At 48.2% G+C, this 24,072-nt stretch overlaps 1 protein-coding gene across 1 annotated transcript; it reads left to right on the forward strand.

Moving 5' to 3' along the window:
- Window positions 1-3,079: 3,079 nt before the first annotated feature.
- Window positions 3,080-16,783, forward strand: RSL1D1 (ribosomal L1 domain containing 1). Its single transcript, XM_082714106.1, has 9 exons — window positions 3,080-3,283; window positions 4,003-4,142; window positions 5,170-5,308; window positions 6,421-6,569; window positions 6,659-6,760; window positions 10,264-10,357; window positions 10,445-10,570; window positions 12,889-13,230; window positions 15,233-16,783. The coding sequence occupies exons 1-9, from the start codon at window positions 3,185-3,187 to the stop codon at window positions 15,557-15,559; spliced, it is 1,518 nt and encodes a 505-aa protein (XP_082570232.1). The 5' UTR covers window positions 3,080-3,184; the 3' UTR covers window positions 15,560-16,783.
- Window positions 16,784-24,072: the final 7,289 nt, after the last annotated feature.

The following is a 24,072-nucleotide window of genomic DNA, read 5'->3' on the forward strand; positions in this document are numbered from 1 at the left end:
CCAACCACCGCCCACCAGCACGGCCTTATTCAGTGTGTCTTCCCAATTTCCTCAGTACTGACGCGCTGTCACCTTGTCCCAGCATCTCCGCTCCTCCAGAGGGAACACAACGCCCTCCTGGTTTCCTTTGACATCCTGGATTGATTTCTCAGGCTCCGACAGGGGCTCCCATCCTCCTGTCCCCAAACTGTGGGCTCTGCTCAGCCCTGCTCTTCCCCTGTCCCACTTTGTGCGCGCTCATCCGTCCACAGCTGTAACTGTCCCTTCTCTGACTTCCAAACTTCCTTCTTTCCTTCAAGAACCTTCCCTCCCACGGCCCAGATCCTGGATGTGCCCCTGAAATGTCAAGCTCAAAATACTGAAAAAGAATCTCGTATTTTTCTTTCCAAATCTGCTCCTCCTGCTGTCCCAAGTTCTACTAACACCACCACTCATGTGCCCAGGTATTCAGAATTTGGGAGTAATCTGAATTTCCCTCCTAATATATCCAATTTTGGGTCAGATCTTTTTCTTTTTTTTAAGTAACCTCCATGCCCAGTGTGCAGCACAATACGGGGCTTGAACTCATGGCCCTGAGATCATAAGCAGAGCCAAGATCAACAGTCACACAGATGCTCAACCGACTGAGCCACCCAGGTGCCCCTTTGGTCAAGTCTTACACTTTGTCCTCGCTGCTGTTCCCCTCATCAGATTTCAGTACGTAGACAACCACAGTCTTTTCCTGCAAACCGTGTCTGTCATTCCAATGCATTATATATTCTTTAAAGAAATACTAATTATGGGGGCGCCTGGGTGGCTCAGTGGGTTAAAGCCTCTGCCTTCGGCTCAGGTCATGATCCCAGGGTCCTGGGATCGAGCCCCGCATCGGGTCTGTGAGCCCCACGCAGATCTGTGGGGAAGGTAATGAGTTGCTCTGGGACCTGCTAAGCATGAGGTCTCCCCAGGACCTCTGCGTCAACACAGTGGATGGGCTTGAAGACAAAAGGTCTACAAATTCCCATTAGCTATCTATGATGGATAACGAATTACCCTTAATTTAGTGCCTTAAAGTAACAAACATTTAGTGCCTCACAGTTTCTGTGGGTCAGGAGGCAGCACAGCTAGACAGTTCTGGCTAAGAGTCTCTCTAGAGTCTGTGGTCGGGGCGCATGGGTGACTCAATCAAGCAACTGTCTTCAGCTCAGGTCATGATCTCAGGATCCCGGGATCAGGCCCTGCACTGGCTCCCTGCTCAGCGGGGAGTCTGCTTCTCCCTCTCCCTCTGCCTGGCCCCTACTCGACTCATTCTCTCTCAAATAAATAAAATCTTAAAAAAAAAAAAAAAGTTTCTGATCGTCTCAAGGTTCAACTCCTCGAGGATCCACTTCCGTGCTCACTCCCGTGCTTGCAGCAGGCTGAGTAGCGTCAGGACATGGTGGCTGGCTTCACCCAGAGCAAACACTGTGAACACAACAAAAGAGAGGGAGGGAGAGAGACATGCAAGGGAAAAAATACTCAAGGTGGAAACTAGAGTCTGCTGTGTCCTATTTGACAGAAACAAGTCACACTGGAGGGGAGGGGAATGAAGCACCATTGCTTAAATATCCAAGAATTTCTGGGCATGTGTCCTATTTTTTTATATCACCACAATATCACAGCCAGATTTTGAACTTTCCCAAAGCCTAGTGATGAACTGGGCCACCTCTTCTTCTTCCCTACCACCCGCTCAAAAACCATATACCTACAGAGTGCTCCAAGGTACACAGCAACCTTCAGTCTCGCAATGAATTAATTGCCTAAGCTACCATTCTAGCTCGTCTCCTATCCTCCCCTCCGCCTGTCCCTGCTCCAGCCACTTGCTCCCTGCAAACACCACCGTGCTCCTTTAAGGCACGCCTTTGCTTTGGTCTACAAGTCTGGTTCTCCACCTCGAATTCAGAAGTCACATGCGACTCCCCTAACGCTCTTCGCAGAACGCTAGTAAACGCCGGCACACCTGGCCTCACACAAAATTCAGAATACCGTGCTAAAATGAAGACCCTTCGACACGAAATTCTAGAACAGATGAGTGAGAGCAGGTGCTGAAGGTTTCAAACCATTCCTTCCACAAGCTGATCACAAAGTCACTATCAGAGACCAGCGGAAGAACAAGCCTTCCTCCAGGCTTGCCAAAATGGAAGGAGCATTTTGCGGGGAAACAACAGACATGGAAAGCGCCACCGCCCCCCAGCTCCCCTTCTTTCAGCTCTCAAAAATGCCCACACCTAGTTGCAAAAAGACTAGAATCATCTTGTAGGTCCATCAAAATGCTCCTAAGGAAACAGTTCACCTACACGACAGAAGGCAGTTTTTAAAGACGAGGAGGTACCGACGTGGACAATCTCCAAGATCCATGCATTCGGAGGAAAAGACAACGTCCAGAACAGCGGGTACACTAGGCTAGTATCTGCTTTCCAAAAAAGATGATTAATGGCCGCCTGGGAGGCTCAGTCGGTCAAGCGTCTACCTTCCGCTCAGATCGTGATCCCAGGGTCTTGGGCTCCCCGCTCGGCGAGGAGCCTGCTGCTTCCCCTTCTGACTGCTCTCCCTGCCACTCCCCCTGCTTGTGCTATCAAATAAATACGTAAAATCTTAAAAAGGAAAGAGTAAGCTTAACCCCACGCATCCATAAAGAGGAAGAAGGATGTATTTCCTAACGTGCCGGGCACATCCCTGGAAGGCTCCAGGTGGCCGCGGGGGGACCTCGGGGGACGCGGGGTGGGAGGGGCTTCTCCCTTCTCCGGCCTCGGATTATTCCAGGCCGCACGCTTCGCCCGCGGACCGGAGGCCCAGGAGAGACCCGCGCCCCCGGGCTCCGAGGGGGCGGCGGCGGGTGGCAGGCCAGGCCTCGCGCTCTCCCCGCGCCTCTGCCCCGCATCCAGGCGCTCGCTCGAGTCCCTCCGCGCAGAGTGAGAGGCAGGAGTCACCAGGACGCTCCCGCGCCTCACGCGAGACACTGGGACCCCAGGCGCGCCCGCTAGCTCGGTTCACGGCAGCCGCCAAAACTCCACAGCTGTGACTTCCTGGGTCTTGACCCCGCGCTCCCGGACGTGACGCGAGAGGCCGGTCCCGCCCCCCAACTTCCGGCTACGGGCCTGAGCTCGCGCGTGCGCACGGGGAGCCAGACCCGGGTATCGCGCGCAGGGCCGCACGAGGTGCGAGTGAAATGGAGGGTTCCGCTGCACCCGCACCCTCATCCTCAACCGCAGCCTCAGACTCCGCTCCCGCGACCCCGGCCTCCGTGGAGCAGCTGGACAAAGGACAGGTGAGCGGCCCTTTGGGGCGCGGGGTTCGGAAGGCGGGGTGGCTGGGGGCTTGTGAGACGCGGGGTGCCGGTGCGGGCTTCGCGCCCCCGCGGACCCCCCCCCCGGGGTTTGGGGAGAGTCGCTGGGTCGCGCAGCGCTCAGCCTGCCCCCTCCTTCCTGCGCGCGGGGAGGCGCCTGCCGACCCCCAGCCCTGCGGCCTGGTCCCCCAGGTAGATGGCAGGGGCAGCCTGGGGTTCCGGGGTGCGACGCACCTGGCTCTGCTTCTTCACCCGTTGGCTTGGCCAGGTCGCTTAATTCTGCAAGCCTCAGTGACCTCGGGTCTAAGAGGGCCTCTGCTGGCTTCGGCGCCTCCCCGGGATCAGAGGAGGCAAGGCCGGTGAAGACCTGTAGCCAGGGGCCTGACCTGGTAAGCGCCCAGTGGGTGCTAGTTACGGCGCGTTGCGCTTTTCCCGCGATCGCTGCCTCAATCAGCACGTTCTCACCTGGCGCGATGCCTTCACGTGGGAGAGGCTCTCTTTGGCAAGTGGGTGCTGAGCGGATGGATACTTCGGTCAGTTTCTGATGGAGTCTGATCCGAAATTGTAGGATCCTAATACAGAGGGTTGTGGAGTTGCCTATTCAAATAGAATTTGAGGAGGAAAAAAAAGGAAAAAAGGCGAGAGGAGAGAGCAAATGCTAAGAGTGAGATTTAATTTATTTGCATATCTCTACTTTGCAGATTAGAAAGGCAGTAGAAGCTCTGTTGACACATTCCAAGTCCAGGAAAAACGCGAATGGATTGCTTTTGAATGAGAATGAAAATTTCTTTTTAATGGTGATATTGTGGAAGATTCCAAGTAAAGAACTGAGGGTCAGATTGTAAGTTCTGATTTTCTACTTTTTGCCCTTGTTATCTGCTAGGTCATTCTGTAGAGCTGTAACAGTTGCGCTTTTGTTTCTGGTGGAAATTTTGCAAACTCAAATTATGAGTTGAAATATGTAATTGTGCCTTTAAAAAACAAAACAAAACAAAAACACGGGGGCACCTGGGTGGCTCAGTGGATTAAGCCTCTGCCTTCGGCTCAAGTCATGATCTCAGGGTCCTGGGATGGAGCCCCGCTTCTGGTTCTCTGCCTAGCAGGGAGCCTGCTCCCCCCCACACCTCTGACTGCCTCTCTGCCTACTTGTGATCTCTCTGTCTCTCTGTCAAATAAATAAAACCTTTAAAAATAATAATAATAATAATAATAACCCCATGTTCACTACCTTGAGTGGCTTCATTATGTTTTAACTCTCCTTATATCCCACATAGTAATTGATACTTTATTTGGTGGGGAAGGGGCCTGGGAAGCAGGAGAGAAAGAATCTAAAGCAGACTCCACACCTGGGGTGGAGCCCAGTGCAGGGGTCGATCTCATAACCCTGAGATCCTCCAGAATCAAGTTGGACCTGTAACTGACTGAGCCACTGAGGCACCCCTAATTGATATTTTGGACTCTGGGTATTTGTGACAGTTTACTTACTCTTCTCCATACCATTGAAGACTAGATAAATTTTTAAATGTTCGGGGCGCCTGGGTGGCTCAGTGCGTTAAGCCTCTGCCTTCAGCTCAGGGTATGATCTTGGGGTCCTGGGATCAAGCCCCACATTAGGCTCTCTGCTAAGCAGGGAGCCTGCTTCCCTCTCTCTCTCTGCCTGCCTCTCTGCTTACTTGTGATCGCTCTCTCTATCAGATAAATAAAATCTTAAAAATTTTTTTAAAAATGTTCTCGGTAGAGTATTTGCTTAAATAGCGTGGATGTACTTTGTTGGAATGACTGAATTGATGGCGTGTTCTGTGGAATAGGAACATACATTGTGTCTGTTATAATGCTTGCTTTCTCTGTTCCATCTCTGTATTTTGCAGGTCCTTGCCTCACAGTATTCGATCAGATTTAACAGATATTTGTTTACTTACCAAGGATGAACCCAACTTAACTCCTGAAAAGACGGAACGGTTTTACAAGAAGCTTTTAAACAAGCATGGGATTAAAACCATTTCTCAGGTCAGGAGCGGTTAATATTTTCAGGACAATTAGAAGATCTGGGTCAGTCCTTGAAGTGATACATTCTTGAAGTCCTTGAAGTCATACATTCTTGTACTACCTACTAACCTAGTATTTCTGTCATAGAGATTTTATTTTATTTATTTAGCCATTCATTCATTTATTTTAAAAATTTCATTTTTGCATAATCTCTTTACCCACCGTGGAGCTTAAACTCACAACCCTGAGATCAAGAGTCATGTGCTTTACCGACTGAGCCAACCAGGTGCCCTAGGAATTTAATTTTTTTTTTTAAGATTATTTATTTATTTATTTGACAGAGAGAGATCACAAGTAGGCAGAGAGGCAGGCAGAGAGAGAACTGGGGAAGCAGGCTCCCTGCTGAGCAGAGAGCCGGATGCGGGGCTTGATCCCAGGACCCTGAGATCATGACCCGAGCTGATGGCAGAGGCTCAACCCACTGAGCCACCCAGGTACCCCAGGAATTTAATTTTTAATCTTATCTTTTCTTTATAATTTTTGTTGGCTTCTGTAAGGTATGTTCCATCTTTTGTATGATAGATGAACTGTTAAGGTTTTTTTGTTTTTTTGTTTGTTTGTTTTGACCTAAAAGCTAATGTGTATATCACTAATTTATTTGAGAGAGCATAAGCCAGGGGAGAGGGAGAAACAAGACTCCCCTCTGAGCAAAGAGCCCAGTGCTGGGCTGGATCCTAGGACCCCAGAATCATGACCTAAGCTTAAGGCAGATGCATAACCAGCTGCCACCCAGGTGCCCCGTCTTTAACTTTTGTATCTTGAACAGTTTCCAGAAGATCGTTCCATTAGGTCATGGTCAGCACTTTCAGAATGTTCCTGGGTTTGCCTGTGACTTGGCGCCTCCCGTTGTGGTTTGTAGTTGTTGGTGTCCTTTCGTTATAGGCCGTCCCAGCTCATCAGTCTCTGTGTCCCCAGTGGTTAACACAGTGCCTGGCCCACGCTTGGCGCTCTCCATGTGTTCCCTAAACTGTGGCCCTGGGACGTTTTAAGATCCGGACACAAGTTATTGCTTCAGTTTTCTTCTTGTTCAACTTAACTTTTTACGTTTTTCCTTTTCCTTTTGTTTTTTTTAGATTATCCCCTTCCGAACTTTAAAAAAGGAGTATAAAGCCTATGAAGCCAAACTCCGCCTCCTGGGCAGCTTTGACTTCTTCCTTACGGACGCGAGAATCCGGCGTCTCTTGCCGTCCCACCTAGGGAGACATTTCTACCACAGAAAGAAGTAGGTTTCTTACCGGAAACAGGGTTTGAGCTGAGTGAACTTTGCAGATGTGTATACATTCGGCTCCAAGTGCCTGTGTGTTCTTACAGAGTTCCGGTACCTGTAAACCTTCTGTCCAAGAATTTATCCAGGGAGATCAATGAGTGCATCGGTGGAACGGTCTTAAACATCTCTAAAAGTGGTTCCTGCAGGTAGGTCAAAGCTACCAGTGTCTCATTTTCTACCCACTTGATAATAATTATATAAATTTTTTTTTTTTTTTAAACAAGATCGTGTTAATGAAACCAGATCCTTCTGTTAAAAGTAAGGTATATCCCTAAGAAGTACTTGGTTCCCTAGAAAAGCGCCATCCCAGAGAACTTTGTACAGTGATGAAAGTGGTCTGTAGCGGGGATCTGCATAAGAGTCCTGAGCACGGGGTGCGTGGGTGGCTCAGTGGGTAAAAGCCTCTGCCTTCGGCTTGGGTTATGGTCTCAGGGTCCTGGGATAGAGCCCTACATTGGGCTCTCTGCTCAGTGGAGAGCCTGCTTCTTCCTCTCTCTTCTGCCTACTTGTGATCTCTGTCAAATAAATAAATAAATAAAATCTTTTAAAAAAAAAAAAAAAAAAGGTGGGGGGGAGTCATGAGCTGTATATGGCTGCCATGGCCAAGGAGCTGAATTTCTAATTTTACTTGATTTCGCATAATGTAAACTGAAATAGGCATGTGTGGCTAGTGGCATCTGTAGGTATTGTGGGAAACAAGGAGGACAAAACTAACACATAGTGAACGTCAGTGGTTCTGGGCTCTCCTCTTGCCCAGGATCATGTTCCCCGTTACAGGGGAGAGACCCCTAGGTCTTGATTTGACTTCTTGTTCAGTGAATTCATCATCCATCCTGCCTCATCGGCTGTCTGGTGTCTCTTTGTTTTCACACTGATTTCTTCTGAATCAGGATGGCGAGCTGGGTAGAACCCCCACATCCATCCTCTGAGATCAGGAGAGACCTTTTGGGGAGGTGTGGCTCCCCGGGTAGACAGAGAATGTGGCTCCACCTTTTTTAATATGCCAAGGGGCTGGTTAAGTTTGAGCACTTGGCAGATGAGCAGAAGGAGGGTTTTTTTTTTTTTTTTTTTAAATCATATAATGTATTATTTGCCCCAGGGGTACAGGTCTGTGAATTGCTAGGTTTACACACTTCACAGCACTCACCATAGCATATACCCTCCCTAATGTCCATAACCCAACCACCCTCTCCCTGCCCCCCTCCCCCTGGCAACCTTCAGTTTGTTTTGTGAGATTAAGAGTCTCTTGTGGTATGTCTCCCTCCCAATCCCATTTTGTTTCATATATTCCTTTCCTACTCCCCAAATTCCCCATGTTGATCTCCACTTCCTCATATCAGGGAGATCATATGATAATTATCTTTCTCTGATTGACTTATTTCGCTCAGCATAATACCCTCTAGTTCCATCCACGTCATTGCAAATGGCAAGATTTCAGGGGGTTTGATGGCTGCATAGTATTCCATTGTGTATATATACCACATCTTCTTTATCCATTCATCTGTTGATGGACATCTAGGTTCTCTCCGTAGTTCGGCTATTGTGGACATTGCTGCTATAAACATTCGGGTGCACGTGCGCCTTCAGATCATTACATTTGTATCTTTAGGGTAAATACCCAGTAGTGCGATTGCTGGATTGTAGGGTAGCTCTGTTTTCAACTTTTTGAGGAACCTCCATGCTGTTTTCCAGAGCGGTTGCACCAATTTGCATTCCCACCAGCAGTGTAGGAGGGCTCCCCCTTTGAAGGAGGGGATTTCTAAACATATTCAGAATCATTTTGAAAAATTCCCTTCTGGCTGGGGCATCTGTGGTATGGGGTTGGGCAGCTGCCAGGAGGGCAGCACTGGGGGGCTCTTGGGCCTCTCTTCCAGATACCCCAGAAACCTCTGCATGCCCAGGGCAGGGCCCATGGTAAAATGGGACCACCAGATTGTCTAGACTCTGCTTCCCCGGGACGGTTCTGGGCTTGTCTTCTCTCTGCAGGTGGGCGATCCCTTAACTGGATGTAGTAAAGCTGCTGAGAAGAGCTGGTGGTCAGGCCTGGGCCCGACTCTGGTTGTAGGCAGACATCAAAGTCGTGGCTCGTGGGAGGTGGTCCTCTGGCAGGTCAGAGGCCTGGGGGCCTGGGATCGGTGGGCGGCCGCGAGCGGGAGACGGCTCCGAGAAGGCGGAGGGAGGAGCCGCGGTCTCCTCTTTCCCTTCAGGAGAGTTGTGGGCAGCGGGTGGACAGTACAGACGCCTGAGCTGTGCTTTCCTCTCCTTTCACACCCACCCTCCTCCCGGCTCCCTCCTCTCTCTCCTGTCCGGTCACCTGCCCCCTCTCCTCTCTGCTTCACTGCTTGTCGGCTTCCCGTCTGGGAGACCGGGGATGTGCTTGCAGCTGGCAGGGAGCACGCAGCGGGCAGAGCCGTCTTTGGCCGGAGGGGGGTGACAGCACCAGCCCCGTCTCGTCCTCATTCTGCGACTCCCAGCAGACCAAGAGTTTGCCTTCCAGCTCCTGAGGTAGGGAGGACAGGGCCTGGCGGGAACAGGGCCCCAGTGGCTGAGCAGTAGCGGAGCTTTCCACTTGGCTTCTGTCTACACCCCGCTTCAGCTGAAGGGATCATCTTGCCCTTGGCCCGAAGATGCTGTTACACCAGGAACAAGAACTGTTGGTCTTAGATGATGACAGCTGGGTCAGGACAGGGGACCATAAAGACACAAGCGTCCCTCCCAGCCGTCTCCTTCCAGAACAGCCCCTCCTCAGGAAAGCTTGAGGGCCAGCTGTGTGACCCGTGTTTTCTAGAATGAAGGTAGAACTTCCGCCAGCTGATGGCTGATAAGCCTCTCAGGGCAGCTCCTTCATCACCGGGTCATGGTATTTCAGGAGCAGGGCATATGCTCTCTCTCTCTGACAAATAAATAAAATCTTAAAAAAAAAAAAACATGAAACTAAGCAAAACAAGTCAATCACAGGAAAACAGTTACTGTATGATCTCACTGATAGGTGGAAATTTTTTTAAGATTGTATTTATTTATTTGACAGAGGCAGGCAGAGTGGGGGGTGGTGGTGGTGGTGAAGTGGGCTCCCTGCTGAGCAGAGAGCCCGATGTGGGGCTCGATCCCAGGACCCTGTGGTCATGACCCGAGCCGAAGGCAGAGGCTTTAACCCACTGAGCCACCCAGGTGCCCCTGACAGGTGGAATTTAAGAAACAAAACAGGATGGTAGGGAAGGGGGAAAAATAAGACAAAACCAGAGAGGGAGACAAACCACAAGAGACTCTTCATCACGGGAAACAAACTGAGGGTTGCTGGAGGGACGGGGGGGGGGTGGGGGGATGAGGGAAGCGGTAACTGGGTGACGGGCATGAGGGAGAGCACGTGATGCCGTGAGCACTGGGCATTATACAAGACTGATGAACCACTGACCTCTACCTCTGGAACTAACAGTACACTATGTTAATTGAACTTAAATAAAATAGCAGTTGTATAAAACAACTATAAGAAGAAATAGTGAAACCACAAAGACTTGAACGCTTCTACCTTTAATTGTTTTTTCTCAGGATCGTGTATTTATGTTCGCTTACTTTGCCTGTGCTGTATTTTGAAACACAAATTACTATTATTTTTTAAAACTTTTCTGTCTCGTACTGTATTATGTTGCAGTACTATCCGCGTTGGCCACACTGGAATGGAGGTTGAGCACGTTGTCGAGAACATCATCACTGTGGCGAAGAGGCTTTCGCAAAAGTTGCCAGAGGTGCGGTCCCACGGGGGCATGCCTTGACTCTTGCTTGTTTCAAAGAAACGGGACCCGCACCGATCGTACCTTTTTTGTCTGTTGCAGAAGTGGGAGAGCGTGAAGCTCTTGTACGTGAAAACTGAGAGGTCCGCTTCCCTGCCTATCTTTTCCTCGTTTGTCAGCTGTCAAGATGAAGCCAAGGGCATAAGCACCCCCAGTCAGAAGAAGAAGGTGAGTAGGGTTTAAAATACCGGTGGGCTTCCTCCCAGATAGAAACATGGCCCAGGAAGAGGAGCAGATGCCCTTCCTGCCTGACCTTTAGTGGCTGCCCAGTGGTCCTGCTTTGCGTGCGTTGCCCCCACTCTACAGATGAACTCCGTTAGCGGGGCTGTGAGTAAAGTGTAGCGAGGTACAGGTACCTTGTGTTTATTGGTACATTAGTTAAGTGGCCGAGTAGGCTCAGTGGGGGCCTGTGTAGAGGCAAGAGAAGCTAAAAGAAAACAGGAAGTTTGTTAAGCACTTTTATTTTTTTTTAAGATTTTTATTTATTTACTTGACAGAGATCACAAGGAGGCAGAGAGGCAGAGAGAGAGGAGGAATCAGGCTCCCTGCTGAGCAGAGAGCCCCATGTGGGTCTTGATCCCAGGACCCTGGAATCATGACCTGAGCTGAAGGCAGAGGCTTTAACCCACTGAGCCACCCTGGCACCCTTTTAAGCACTTTTCTGTGGACCAAATTGACGATTGTGTTAGGCTCACAGATAACCTCTCAGTTTGGGTTTGTAGGTTTTCAGTGCTCTTGATGCTAGTGCACAAAAAAATAAAAAACCAGAGAACGTTTCTTTTTTTTTTTCTTTTTTTCTTTTTTTCTTTTTTTCTTTTTTTTTGCTGTTGGTTAGACCAGTCTCTTAGTTTAACACTTTTCTTTAGCCATGTTAATCAGGTTCAGGGGGGTTTTAATTTGGGTCTTGCTATTTTTTTTTTTTTTTTTAAGATTTTTTTTTTTATTTATCAGATAGAGAACACAAGTAGGCAGAGAGACTGACAGAGAGAGGGTGGGAAGCAGGCTCCTCACTGAGCAGAGAGCCCGATGTGGGTCTTGATCCCAGGACCCCGAGATCACAACCTGAGCCGAAGGCAGACGCTTTAACCCACTGAGCCACCCAGGCACCACACTATTTTTTTTTTCTTTTTACTTGTAGAAATAGTGTCTTTTGTTCTTTTTCAAAATGGCTTTACTTCTTTTATTTTCTTACTAACTACTCCTAAATCATTCTCCATTTCCCTGTAATTCCTGGAACACGTTCAGCGTTAACTGTTTTATCGTCCAGTCGTTGGAGTAGCACTGTGCTGGCGTCCCAGCTGATTCTGTGTCCCTGCTGGCTCCTTGTGGACCTCTTGTCTTTGTGTCGTGACCGTCGTATTGGGAACATGATCGGTAGAAATAATTTGAGGTGTAGGATAGAGATGTTTCTCTAGAAGATTTCCATTTCTGTCTTTTGGGCACCTTGGGACCCTGGACCTGGAGCGCATTTCAGGGCTTGAGATCCCCTGAAGGATTCCAAGCAGACCATGCGAAGACTCTACACAGCTCTGCTTCCTCTTCCTCTTTACCCCGAGAGTAACTCACAGGCCTCCCAGCTTACTGTGGGGGGTTCCTCCTATAACCCCACCCCAGTGTGGACACTGGTATTTGATTTCTCTCCATCCACCCTCCACTCCCTGTTAAAATAAAAATTAGGGATCAGCAAATACTCTTGGCAGAATTTGCTTCTGGGCTCACTTACCCTTTGGGTCCTTATTTTAAATGTCTTACAGGTAGTTGGTTCCTTGATGCCTTTAAAATAAAAAAAAATTTTTTTAAATATATTCTACCCTACTTTTTTACTTATTTTCATTGGGAAGATGACCCAGGATAACAGACTGCTGTTACTAGAAGCAAGAAATCTGAATTTTTTTGCCATTTGTCCGATTCATTTGAGGACTTGGAGAAAATGTTGGAATTGCTGGTTAAAACGTTGGAACCGCTGGTTAAAATGGGTCGGATACGGTCAGGGATGTTATTGACTGGGACTCTGTGGTTAGGACAACAGACCTCTAGCTGTTGAAACGTTTTACTGTTTCCACTTAAAGCCAAAACCCTGAAGTGGGGGAAAAGTGATGAGTTGTGTGAGTTTGGGGAAAACCGTTTTATTGAGACATAAATCACATCAGAGTGCTCTACAACTGAGGATAATTCTTAACTCCCCCGTGAACGAGATCAGCTTTCACGGAAGCCCCAGCCGCACACCCGGGTTTGGAGTCCCGGCGTGTAATTCCCAGAGCGAGCATCCTTGGCTGCAAGTTACAGCCAGACTGGAGTTGAGGTTCACGTGCCAGTCATGGGGTTTGTTTGCTCGGAGTTGGTCCACATCGAGGCACTTCGCAGAAGCGTTGGGGGCATCAGAGCTGCATGTGCTGAATTTCTGCCGTTGATGTGCCAACGAGTGTGTCCCTTACTGAAGTTACGCTTGGGCTTGTGCGTGTATCGTTTTTGCTTATTTTTTGTAGGAGGCAAAGAAAAAACAAAAACAAAAAGAGTATCGTGAAAAACAGAACGAGAAGAAGAAAAACAAAAGGCTTATGAAGCAGGCTGGGAAGACTCCGTCGGGCCCGGAGAAGGAGGACGTGGACACCAAAACTAGTGGAGCTGCAGCACCGGCCCCTGCCCCTGCCCCTGCCCCTGCCCCCGCCCCTGCCCCTGCCCCCGCCCCCCAGAAGGAGGGGTCTGGAGCCCGTGAGAAGAAACAGGGCCGTCGAGGGAAAGCTCAGTCAAAGGTGCAGGAGGAATCTGAAGACGAGATCCCTGTGCTGGTCCCAATAGGGGGGGCACCAGCCAAAGAAAACGCGGAGGTACTGACTGTCATTGATTTTCATTGTAATTGTAGGAAACGCTGCTTGTGGTTTTAACGAGCAGGCCAGGGCAGAAACGTGGGCAGTGGTGTCGTTGCTGACGGAGAGTCCTGGATCCCCCGTGTCAGCCTCGGAAACATAGCAGGCCAGGGCGGCTCGCAGGCGCGCTCCCGAAACCTCTCCGGCACCCCAGCCCCGCGGGCTCCGGAACTCCAACTGCGTGGGTTTCACGGGATCAGTTAGAGGAACAGAATTTTTTAACTGTTTGATTCCTTGGTATAGTTTTTCCTCGTTCTCAGTGTCCGTCCAGCTAGGAAAAGGTCTCTGGAACATGAGGAGGAAGGAAGGGATGCTGAGGGCCCGGGCGGCTGTTCTCACCGCGGGTGCGGTCGGCCTGTGCCTGGTGTGAGGAGTCGCCTTGGGAGGTGGGAGTGGCCGTCCCAGGGCTAGCCCTGCCCTTGACCGATGGGGTTCTTTGTCCAGGAGCGGCCGTCCTTAGAATTGTCAGGATGTTGGAGTTTTCATGTTGGTGAAAGTACTCCTTGTGCAGGTGTCCCCGGAGGTCCTCTGAGTTTTTAAGTCTGCTCGGAGCTAACACAAAGGATCCGTGTACCTGGGAGCATTGTAATTGTTTTTGGAGAAAGCACACTTTGTGTGTTTCCAGGGGACGGCTTGTGACATGATGCAGATTGGAAGAGTGGATAGCTGACTGGCTGGTGTGTAGCTCAAGCTGTAGAAGTGTGTTCGTGCGTACAGAAGTCTCCTCGTTCGCCAGCGAGGCTCAGAGGAGGACACGTCATGGGCCTTTCCGGTTGTTTCTATAAGTAATTTGAGATGATGTTCAGTAAGAAAATACAGAGCCCTCAGTGAGTTAAAGCCTCTGCCATCAGCTCGGGTCATGATCCCAGGGTCCTGGGATCGAGCCCCGCATCGGGCTCTCTGCTCAGCGGGGAGCCTGCTTCCTCCTCTCTCTCTCTCTGCCTGCCTCTCCGCCTACTTGTGATCTCTCTCTCTGAGTCAAATAAATGAATAAAATCTTTTAAGAAAAAGAAAATACAGAGCCCTTGGGAATGCTAATGAAGTAACTAGGGAAAGGGCATAACATTTGGCATTCATTCATTCGTTTTTAAGATTTTTTATTTGAGAGAGAGAGCGTGGGGTAGAGGGGTGCAGAGGGAGAAGCAGAGTCCCCGCTGAGCAGGGAGCCCGACATGAGGCTCCATCCCAGGACCCCGACACCATGACCCCAGCTGAAGACAGACACTTGACCAACTGAGCCAACCAGGTTCCCCAACATTTGACTTTTAAATGAATGCACACTTCTAGGGGGAAAGTAGTGAATGATAGGTAGTTAATATGGTGTGCTGAAGTTGTCAGAGAATTTTGTTTCTCGTGTTTCTTACGTTTTCCAAATTTCCCCTAACAATCCTACCGTTTTATATTTACTGAAAAGCAAACTTTTGCTTTGCTGGCTGTTTTTGCCTCTCTGACTTCCTCCCATATTGGACGCGTCTGTCACTAGAGTGCTGTCCAGCGGCTGTCATCTGGGCTCTGGAGGATCCTGGAACACGCTGCCCTCCAAGACCTTCTCGGTCTGCTTTGGGAAGCAGGGCTTCCTGACAGGCAGCCCGCGTGGCTTTTACACAGACAGTTTGGGAGACTCCTGTCCTCACCCACAGGCAAGGAATGTACACCTGAAGATGGAGAAGAGTCAGGTTGGGCCACAGGCTCCTAGGGGTGCTCCCAGCGGGCGCTTCTTGGTGTCTCTATGAAAGGCAAAGACGGTTCTCTGTTGACCAGATCTGGGAGAGCAGCGCCAGGGTCCTTGCTACCATCCATAATGATGGAAAACAGTTACTTTCAGAATGCCTGCGTGCCAAAAGGCAAAGCCATCCCGCATGTTATCACACTGTAGTATCCCTTTGGGGGGTGACATCATGATATCAGTTCTCAGAGGGACACTTTCAGGGTTTGCCTTGGACTTAACTCTGCTTTTTCTTAGGTGCAAAAACAAGCTGCAGGAAAGAAGCCTCCAAAAAAGAGTCCTGCTCCCAGCACACCCCGTGGGAAGAAGAGAAAGGCTTTACCGGGTTTGGAGACCCCAAAGGCTGTGGAGCCCAAGACCTTAGGCAGTGGCCCGGAGAAGAAGCCAAGAATCAAAGAAGACGCAGAGAAAGAAAAAAACTCTTCGCGGGGGAAAAAAGACCCAAGACAGATGACCAAAAAGCCAGGGGCTAAGTTCTTCACCACTGCTAGTAAATCTGCGAAAAAAGCTCCCCGCACTCCCAAACAGTGGCCCAAAAAGCCCAAAGTACCCCAGTCGACCTAAAAATCTAGAGACTCCGGCAGAAGGGAGCATCCACATTCCCCGAAGAGCTTTTTAAAAACGCAGGGTCCTGAGCCCCACACCATGCAGTCTTCTCCGGGACTGAGGCCCAGACTTCAATATTTTTTAAAACCTCCGCAAGTAGTTCTGGCATCCGTTTGTGCGCGTGAGAACCAGTAGTTTTGAAGTAAATCAATTTTTTTTTAAATTGGTCTTCTGTGCATTGGCTAATAGGACAGGAGAGTACAGTGCTCTCTGGCTGTTATTACAGCGTGCCGTCGGCTTCTGAGCAGAGTATCGGCCTTCCCCACCTTGTTGGTTTTTCCTGGAACCCCCCCAATGTGATCCTTTCCCGCCCGTTCCCACCATCTGTTTTCTGAGGCTCCTTTACACTCGTCTGTGCAAACCATCCCAAAGCTCGTCCGCAGGCCCGGGATAGGCCCGCTGCCGACACTCGGCTGTGGCACTTCGGAGAGAGTCTTGGTGGGTTTTTGGAAAGGACCCTTCAGATCCAAATCATTGATTTCGGTGGCAGGCCGCCACGGCTGTGGGTCACTGAGGCAGTGTGCATTCAGTGGGCTTAGTTACCAGGGAGCATTGGCGTAGGCAAGAAATACATGCCGTCTTCCTCCAGACTGTCCGCCTGTGTGCATTTACTCACGTGTACACTGTGTTCCTTCTGCAGGACTGTTCAGTAGATGTGTTCTGAAGCAGGAAGTGAATGTTGGGGTGCTCAGCCTCTCCCTGGATTTGATTGGGGGTCCACATCCCTGACTCTAAGCCATGGACGCACTGTCCTAATGGCTAGTGACGCGTGCTTTCCAGAAAGATCACATGGTTCAGAAACCAGGCAAGCCTCCAGGGGTTTTCCTTCCAAGTCAGGAGCTAGACCACCTGCTTTTTTGATACCACAAAGTAGATGGTAACATTTACTTTTTAAATCACAAAAGTCTCTAAAATGCGGAATTTGTTATTTTCGCTGGCCTCAGGCTCTCGAATGCATTTACTCTCAAGGGCAAGCGTCATCAATGGGTTTTCCATAGGAACGAGGTGCCGTGGGGACACGGCCAGATGGGCTTCAGCGATGGAGATTCAAGTGCTGTTTTAAAGAGGGAAACTCAACGTTGTCAGGCTAGTCCGTTCTCTATAGGACGTAATTTTGCAGGGGAGAAGCTGTATGGTGTTTTCATCCCAACCTCTAGCCAAATAAAGATTTTGCAACACCAAGTGATTCTCTGGTCTGTGGCTTGGTCCTGATCGAATGTAAGGCAGCAGTTTACCTTCCTGTCCTCTGTGCCGCGGGTTTCACTCATAAATTCTCTGCAGTGGAAATGGCAGACTTGCTTAAACTTCCTAAGCAGGATGATTTTTTTTTTTTTTCGACAAGGGAAAGCCACAGTTGGGGAATTGGTGAAAATTCGGAATCGCAATGAAAAGGCACAAGCCATTGCTGCTACGTTTCTAAGGCTCAGGCATGATCCCCAGCTGACCAACAGGGCTGGGAGCGGTCAGTGGTCTCCCTAGGGGCCGAGAGGAGTGCGGGAAATCACTATAGTGAGTCACGCTCTTGGGTTCAAGAGGTGAGTGTGTGGCTATCTTTTGTTGTTGTTTAATGATTTATTTTTTAGAAAGAGTTTAGGGAGAGTGCAAGCTCGGGGAGGGGCAGAGGGAGAGAGAATCTCAAGCAGACTCCACACTGAGCGTGGAGCCTGACCTGGGGCTCAGTCCCACAACCCTGAGATCATAACCTGAGCCAAAACCATAAATCATACACTTCAGTGACTGTACCACCCAGGCACCTTAATCAAGTATGGAAGGGTTTTAAATAGCCAACAAGTCTTTGGCCATTTTATTAAATATGTGAAGGGTCTGCTTTGTCTACATTTCTTTCTCCTTAAATCGCTACTGTTTTCGGGTCACCTGAGTGGCTTATTCAAGCATCGGACTCTTGACCTTAGCTTAGGTCTTGAGCTCAGGGTCGTCAGTTCAGGTACCACGTAGGGCTCTACATTGGTGTGGACCCTCCTTAAAATCGCTTCTGTATGGCTGTGTTAATGCACACAGCATCAAGATTCACTGTGGGACTTTAGGAAAATATAAGAGGTCCTCATCAATCCTTGGGTTTTATTTTTATTTCACTTTATTTTATTATTTAAAGATTGTATTTACTTGACAGAAACAGCAAGAGAGGGAACACAAGCAGGGGGAGTGGGAGAGGAAGGAGCAGGGAGCCTGATGCGGGGCTCCATCCCAGGACTCTGGGATCATGACCTGAGCTGAAGCCAGACACTTCACTGGCTGAGCCACCCAGGCACCCAAGTCTTCATTTTTAAGAAGCAGTTTTACGAGCCCCACATCGGGCTCTCTACTCCGTGGAGAGCCTGCTTCCGTTTCCTCCTCTCTACATCCAACGTGGGGCTCTAACTTCACAACCCTGAGATCAAGAGTCACATGGTCCACTGACTGAGCCAGTTAGGTTCCCCCAATGTACATTTTCTTTTTTCTTTTTTTAAAGTTTTTATTTATTTGACAGAGATCACAAGTAGGCAGAGAGGCAGACAGAGAGAGAGAGAAAGGAGGAAGCAGGCTCCCTGCCGAGCAGAGAGCCCGATGTGGGGCTCGATCCCAGGACCCTGGGACCATGACCCGAGCCGAAGGCAGAGGCTTTAACCCACTGAGCCACCCCGGCACCCCAAAGAGAAACTTTTTATTTATTTATTTATTTATTTTAAGATTTTATTTATTTATTTGACAGAGAGAAATCACAAGTAGTCGGAGAGGCAGGCAGAGAGAGAGAGAGAGAGGGAAGCAGGCTCCCTGCCGAGCAGAGAGCCCGATGCGGGACTCGATCCCAGGACCCTGAGATCATGACCTGAGCTGAAGGCAGAGGCTTAACCCACTGAGCCACCCAGGCGCCCGAGAGAAACTTTTTAATAGGGAAAAGTGAAAACAATGTTCGATAATAGAGAATTTAAATAAATATGCATATATACACACAAAATATATATATTTTTTCTCTTCTTTAAGTAGGTTTCATGCCTGATGTGAGGCTTGAACTTCCCAACCCTGAGATCAAGAGTCATGTCATGCTTTACTGACTGAGCCAGGCAGGTACCCCAAGAAGATATTTTTCTGTACCCAAATTTGATGTTAAAAAAAAAAAAAAGCAAATACAATAGAAAGTCATTAACAATGGTCATTACTGAATGGTGGGTAATTAATACCTTTATTTCTACTTGAACCATTCTTATATTTCACAAAATTTCACCAACATACATAGATGGGCATTCTTTTTTATTTTTAAAAAACATTTTATTTATTTATTAGAGAGAGAGAGCACACCCAGGAGGAAGGACAGAGGGAAAAGCAGACTCCCTACTGAGCAGGGAGCCCGATGCAGGGCTCGATGTCAGGACCTCAGGATCAGGACCTGAGCCGAAGGCAGATGCTTAACTGACTAAGCCACCTAGCACTGGTCCTTTATTTTTTAAAAAACAAAATGGCAATATGTCAATATCCCAGTGACTTGGTTAAAGGTTATAGAGTGTAAATACCTTCTCCAACTGAGACTTCCTGTGTCTACCAGTGACCACAAACTGGAAGCTAGTTTGCAGGTTCTGCCGGTCTGTCCCACAGGCAGTTCGCTGGGATTATTTTAGGAACAACTGTTAAGTGCTTTGCCTTGGCGTCTCCATCCTGAAACAGAAATTCATGTTTTTGAAGTGACTGAACTCTGTAAGAGAACAGAATCAAAGCCCCCACTTTCTCAACATAACATGTATTCTCGGACTTCATATCGAATTTTTCGGGTCCCTTCTTTTTGACTCTATATGCTTCAAGTCTTTGTTAACGAAATTTCTCTTCTAATGAAAAAAGAAAAGCCATCGCTCCTTATAACAGTTTCTTCCTTACTTGTAATGGTCCCCAACCAAAAACCTACCTATCCATCAGCGAGGGAATAAATGGGAATCCCTAATGTGGGGATGCCATATAAAAAGGAACAAATTACCGATACTCAAAACAAAGGGAAGTATATAAAAATGATTATTTTCAGGGCGCTTGGGTGGCTCAGTAGGTTAAAGCCTCTGCCTTTGGCTCAGGTCATGATCTCAGGGTCCTAGGATCGAGCCCCGCATCAGGCGCTTTGCTCAGCAGGGAGCCTGCTCCCCCTGCCTCTGCCTGCCTCTCTGCCTACTTGTGATCTCTCTCTGTCAAATAAATAAAATCTTGTAAAAAAATGATTATCCTCAGTGAAAGAAGCAAGAGACAGAATACAGAAGTGTATGGCACCATATATATAATGGACTAATCTACGGTAACAGAAAACGGATCCGGGGTTGCCAGGGTGTAGAGGAGAGAGAAGTGTAGATTCCCAAGGGGCACAAAGACACTTCTGGGGGCTTTTATGTTATCTGTGCTGATGCTTTCACTGATACGTATATACGCGGCCCAGAGGCATCGATTGTACACTTGGGTTTGGTACAGTCTTGTCCCTCACGTCTACCTCCACAAAGCTCTGAAGAAAGAAGCGTAGAGTGAATGAGGTTGAGCAGCGTTTCCCGTCTTTGCGGATAGATTAAGGAAGCTCTGCTGGGGAGGTCTGCTCTCCTGGTCCTGCTGCTGGAGCCCCCGTGAAATACCGGGTGAACTGTGCTTTCTACAGGGGACACGAGAAAGACGGGTAGAAAGGGGGGGTGGTGGTGAGAAGGAGACCTCCCTCCTCTTTTTTTTTTTTTTTTTAAGATTTTATTTTTTTACTTCACAGAGAGGGAGAGAGAGATCACAAGCAGGCAGGCGGGGGGGTGGGGGGAGCAGGCTCCCCGCTGAGCAGAGAGCCCGATGCGGGACTAGATCCCAGGACTCAGATCATGACCTGAGCCCAAGGCAGAGGCTTAACCCACTGAGCCACCCAGAGGCCCCGACCTCCCTCCTCTTGACCAAAGGAAGCTGAAGCCAAAATGAAACCACCGCCAACAAGAGCCAGGGGGAAACCATGAGGATTTCCTGTTTTTTTTCGTTTTGTTTTGTTTTCACTCAGATCCGTAACTACCATATAACAGAGTCCCACCAGCCTCTCCTGGAAGGTTTTCGCAGACTTGGGCATTGTGAGAAAGCTGCTTTCAGCGCCAGGGAGAGCTAGCTACAATTTATATGCTGATGTATCCATATATGTACTTTTATATATAAAAGTAGTGGCCTGCTTTAAGTCATTAAGGATGCTCATTTTCTTATTACTAGGTGAGGACACGGATGTCTTTTGAGGTTCATTACCACTGCAATTCCTTAGATGTTTCCTGTTATACTGTCTGTTTTTCTATTGTTTCTATTTCTTTGTTAATGTTTTGTATATAGAAAGGATTTTAAATCCTTGTCTGTATGGCTCTCAGCCTCCATTCCATTATATCCAGTACCATCAGAACTAGAGCTCGTCTAACAACCTCCAACAAACCATCGAGTAATGCTGACAGTCCCATAAAATGCAGTGTGTATCCACAGTCTTTACACATGCCTATACCAAGCTCAGCACTGGGGGCAATGCTCCAGTTCAAAACGGGTCTCTCTGGAAAGCTCCCAGAAGTTCGTGGTTGCTTCATGGTGGCTACTGGAAGGAGCATGGAAAGGAAATTAAGAATATAAATGAACCATCCCTAACTTCCTGGGGACCTTCTGGGCTCATCCTAACTTCTTGCCCTTTGACACCATTAGCATTTTCAGGCTTTTTGTTTGTTTGTTTTTGTTTTGTTTTGTATTGTTTTAAGTGGTCTCTATGTGCAGCATAGAACCCAACATGGGGATTGAACTCATGACCCCGAGACCGAGACCTGAGCTGAGATCAAGAGTCCACCCAGGGCCCCTGTTTTATACCATTAGGACACTTGATTCGCTTACAGCGAATGGAATTCAAAACGTCACCAGAAAGCAATGTCAGGCGTGATGGGAAGATAGGTTCTTAGTGACCTTCTGACTTATCTTCCCCTTGACCTTGTCTCAGATAGTGACCTTCTGACTTACCTTCCCCTTGACCTTGTCTCAGAGCTGCGTGTTCCCTCCGCCCTGCTAGTTTGGGTTCCTTCCTATGGCCTTGCAAACATCTGTTCTTACGAGTCAGTGTTATCTCTATCACCTGTCTCTCAGACCTTGCACGCCTACCGTTCCCCGACCCCTTACCACCCCATGCACCCCGGTTCCCAGTAGGAAAGCCTTTATTTTAGCAAATGCAGCTCCATATTCTTTCACTTGTGTTTTCTGTTTCAGTCTACAAGCGACTTCGAGGTAGGGACTATAGCTGATGGATCTCTGCTTCAGCTTCTGATGCAGGAAAAGTTGCAGTTACAACTTTTTTTTTTTAAGATTTTATTTATTCATTTGACAGAGAGAGATCACAAGTAAGCAGAGAAGCAGGCAGAGAGAGAGGAAGGGAAGCAGGCTCCCTGCTGAGCAGAGAGCCCGATGCCGGACTCGATCCCAGGACCCTGAGATCATGACCTGAGCTGAAGGCAGTGGCTCAACCCCACTGATGCAATGTTGCTGTTGTATTAATTAATTTATTTCTTTAAAAAGATTTTATTTATTTGTTTGAGGGAGTGTGTGTAAGAGAGAGCTTGCCAGAGAGAGCAGGAGTTGGAGTCAGGGCAGAAGGAGAGGGAGAAGCAGACTCCCCACTGAGCAGGAAGACTGAAGAGGGGCTTGATCCCAGGACCCTGAGATCATGACCTGAGCAGAGGGCAGACGCTTAACCCACTGAGCCACCCAGGTGCCCCTGTATTCTATCCGTTCTTTTAGGCATCTCATGAAATGGGGTTTATCTGACCCCTGTTGCTGCATTGTAAGCAAAGCAGAAGTTCTGATTTTAGGCAATTTTAACAAATTTAAATTTAAATAGTCACATGCAGCAAGGAGCCTTTGTCCTGGAGAGCATGGGTCCAGACCCATCAGCACACCGGACATTTTCACCTACAGATCTGTCTCACCATCCTAGGCTCCATGCTCCTTGAAGGAAAACACATCAGTGTATCTCAGCACCAAGCCAATAATAGATACTCAAATAATTGTTAATTGAAAGACCAAGGAATAGGGGCACCTGGGTGGCTCAGTGGATTAAAGCCTCTGCCTTCGGCTCAGGTCATGATCCCAAGGTCCTGGGATGGAGCCCCGTGTCGGGCTCTCTGCTCAGCGGGGAGCCTGCTTCTCCCCTCTCTCTCTCTGCCTGCCTCTCTGCCTACTTGTGATCTCTGTCTGTCAAATAAATAAATAAAATCTTAAAAAAAAAAAAAAAAAAGAAAGACCGAGGAATATATTTTGAATCGTTGGCTTGGAAGAGATCGGAATCAACTAGTCCAATGCTCCCATTTTACAGATGAGGAAAATATAGGCCTGAAAGATGATGTAATCTGCCCAAAGCTGTTGAGCCACGTGGAATCCAAGGGCTAAACCCAAACTTTCTGGTTCTCAGTCCAGGACTTATTTTACTATATCATACTTCTTACAACATTTGACTCAATAAAATTGTGGGTTGTGGCATTTGTTATAACTCTCAAGAATTTCCAGTATGTATTGAATTTAATATTACTTCACCACCAAAATAAAAGAAACTTACAATTCTGCTGGGGCTCCCTTGACATGTTAAAAGGCTGTTGTCACATATAACTGGTGAAATCTGAAAAATTTCAGTTTCTTGCTTTTGAGAATATAGTGTTTTAACATTGGGAGAAGTTGGGAGACGGGTACACAGGACTTCCCCATACATTTCTCAGAAATCCCCTGTAAGGGGCACCTGGGTGGCTCAGTCCTTAAGCGTCTCCTTCAGCTCAGGTCATGATCCAGGGGTCCTGGGATGGAGCCCTGCATTGGGCTCCCTGCTCAGCAGGAAGCCTGCTTCTTCCTCTCCCAATCCCCCTGCTCAGTGGGGAATCTGCTTCTCCCTCTCCTTCCTTCTGCTTGCCACTCTCCCTGCTTATGCTCTCTCCCTCTCAAATAAATTAAAAAAAAAAATCCTAAAAAAAAAAAAAGAACAGGCAAGATTAATTCAGGAGTTCCTCGATACAGAACCAGGTGGGAGTAGTCTAGGCTGTCTATGTTATAATTCTTGTTCCACTGCTTACTGCCTGTGTGACCTTGACTGAGTCACTCAGTGTGTCTCTGCCTCGATTTCTGCACACCTAAATCGGGGCAAAATCATCAAATCCATAAATACAATCTTAAAAAAAAAAAAAAGAGGGCACCTGGGTGGTTCAGTTGGTTAAGTGTCTGCCCTCTGCTCAGGTCATGATCTCAGGGTCCTGGGGTCGAGTCCCGGATAGGGCTCCTTGCTTGGCAGGGAGCCTGCTTCTCCCTCTGCCTGTCGCTCTACCTGCTTGTGCTCTCTCTCTCTCTGTCTGACAAGTAAATAAATAAAATCTTAAAAAAAAAAAAAGAAAAGAAAAAAGAAATCTCCTGTGAATCCATAATTATTAATATCAAAATGAAAAGTTATACATTTAAATAGGATTAAAAGACTGTTGAAATGAAAAAAAATT

This window comes from Mustela nivalis (genome assembly GCF_964662115.1).
Source record: "Mustela nivalis genome assembly, chromosome: 19".
NCBI classification, from domain to species: Eukaryota; Metazoa; Chordata; class Mammalia; order Carnivora; family Mustelidae; genus Mustela; species Mustela nivalis.

Bases quoted from the DNA above. Each gene is read 5' to 3' on its own strand.
- RSL1D1 (XM_082714106.1), top strand. From the start codon at position 3,185: ATGGAGGGTTCCGCTGCACCCGCACCCTCATCCTCAACCGCAGCCTCA. The intron at 10,571-12,888 runs GTGAGTAGGGTT...TATTTTTTGTAG, and splicing joins CCCCCAGTCAGAAGAAGAAG to GAGGCAAAGAAAAAACAAAA. The intron at 13,231-15,232 runs GTACTGACTGTC...GCTTTTTCTTAG, and splicing joins CAGCCAAAGAAAACGCGGAG to GTGCAAAAACAAGCTGCAGG.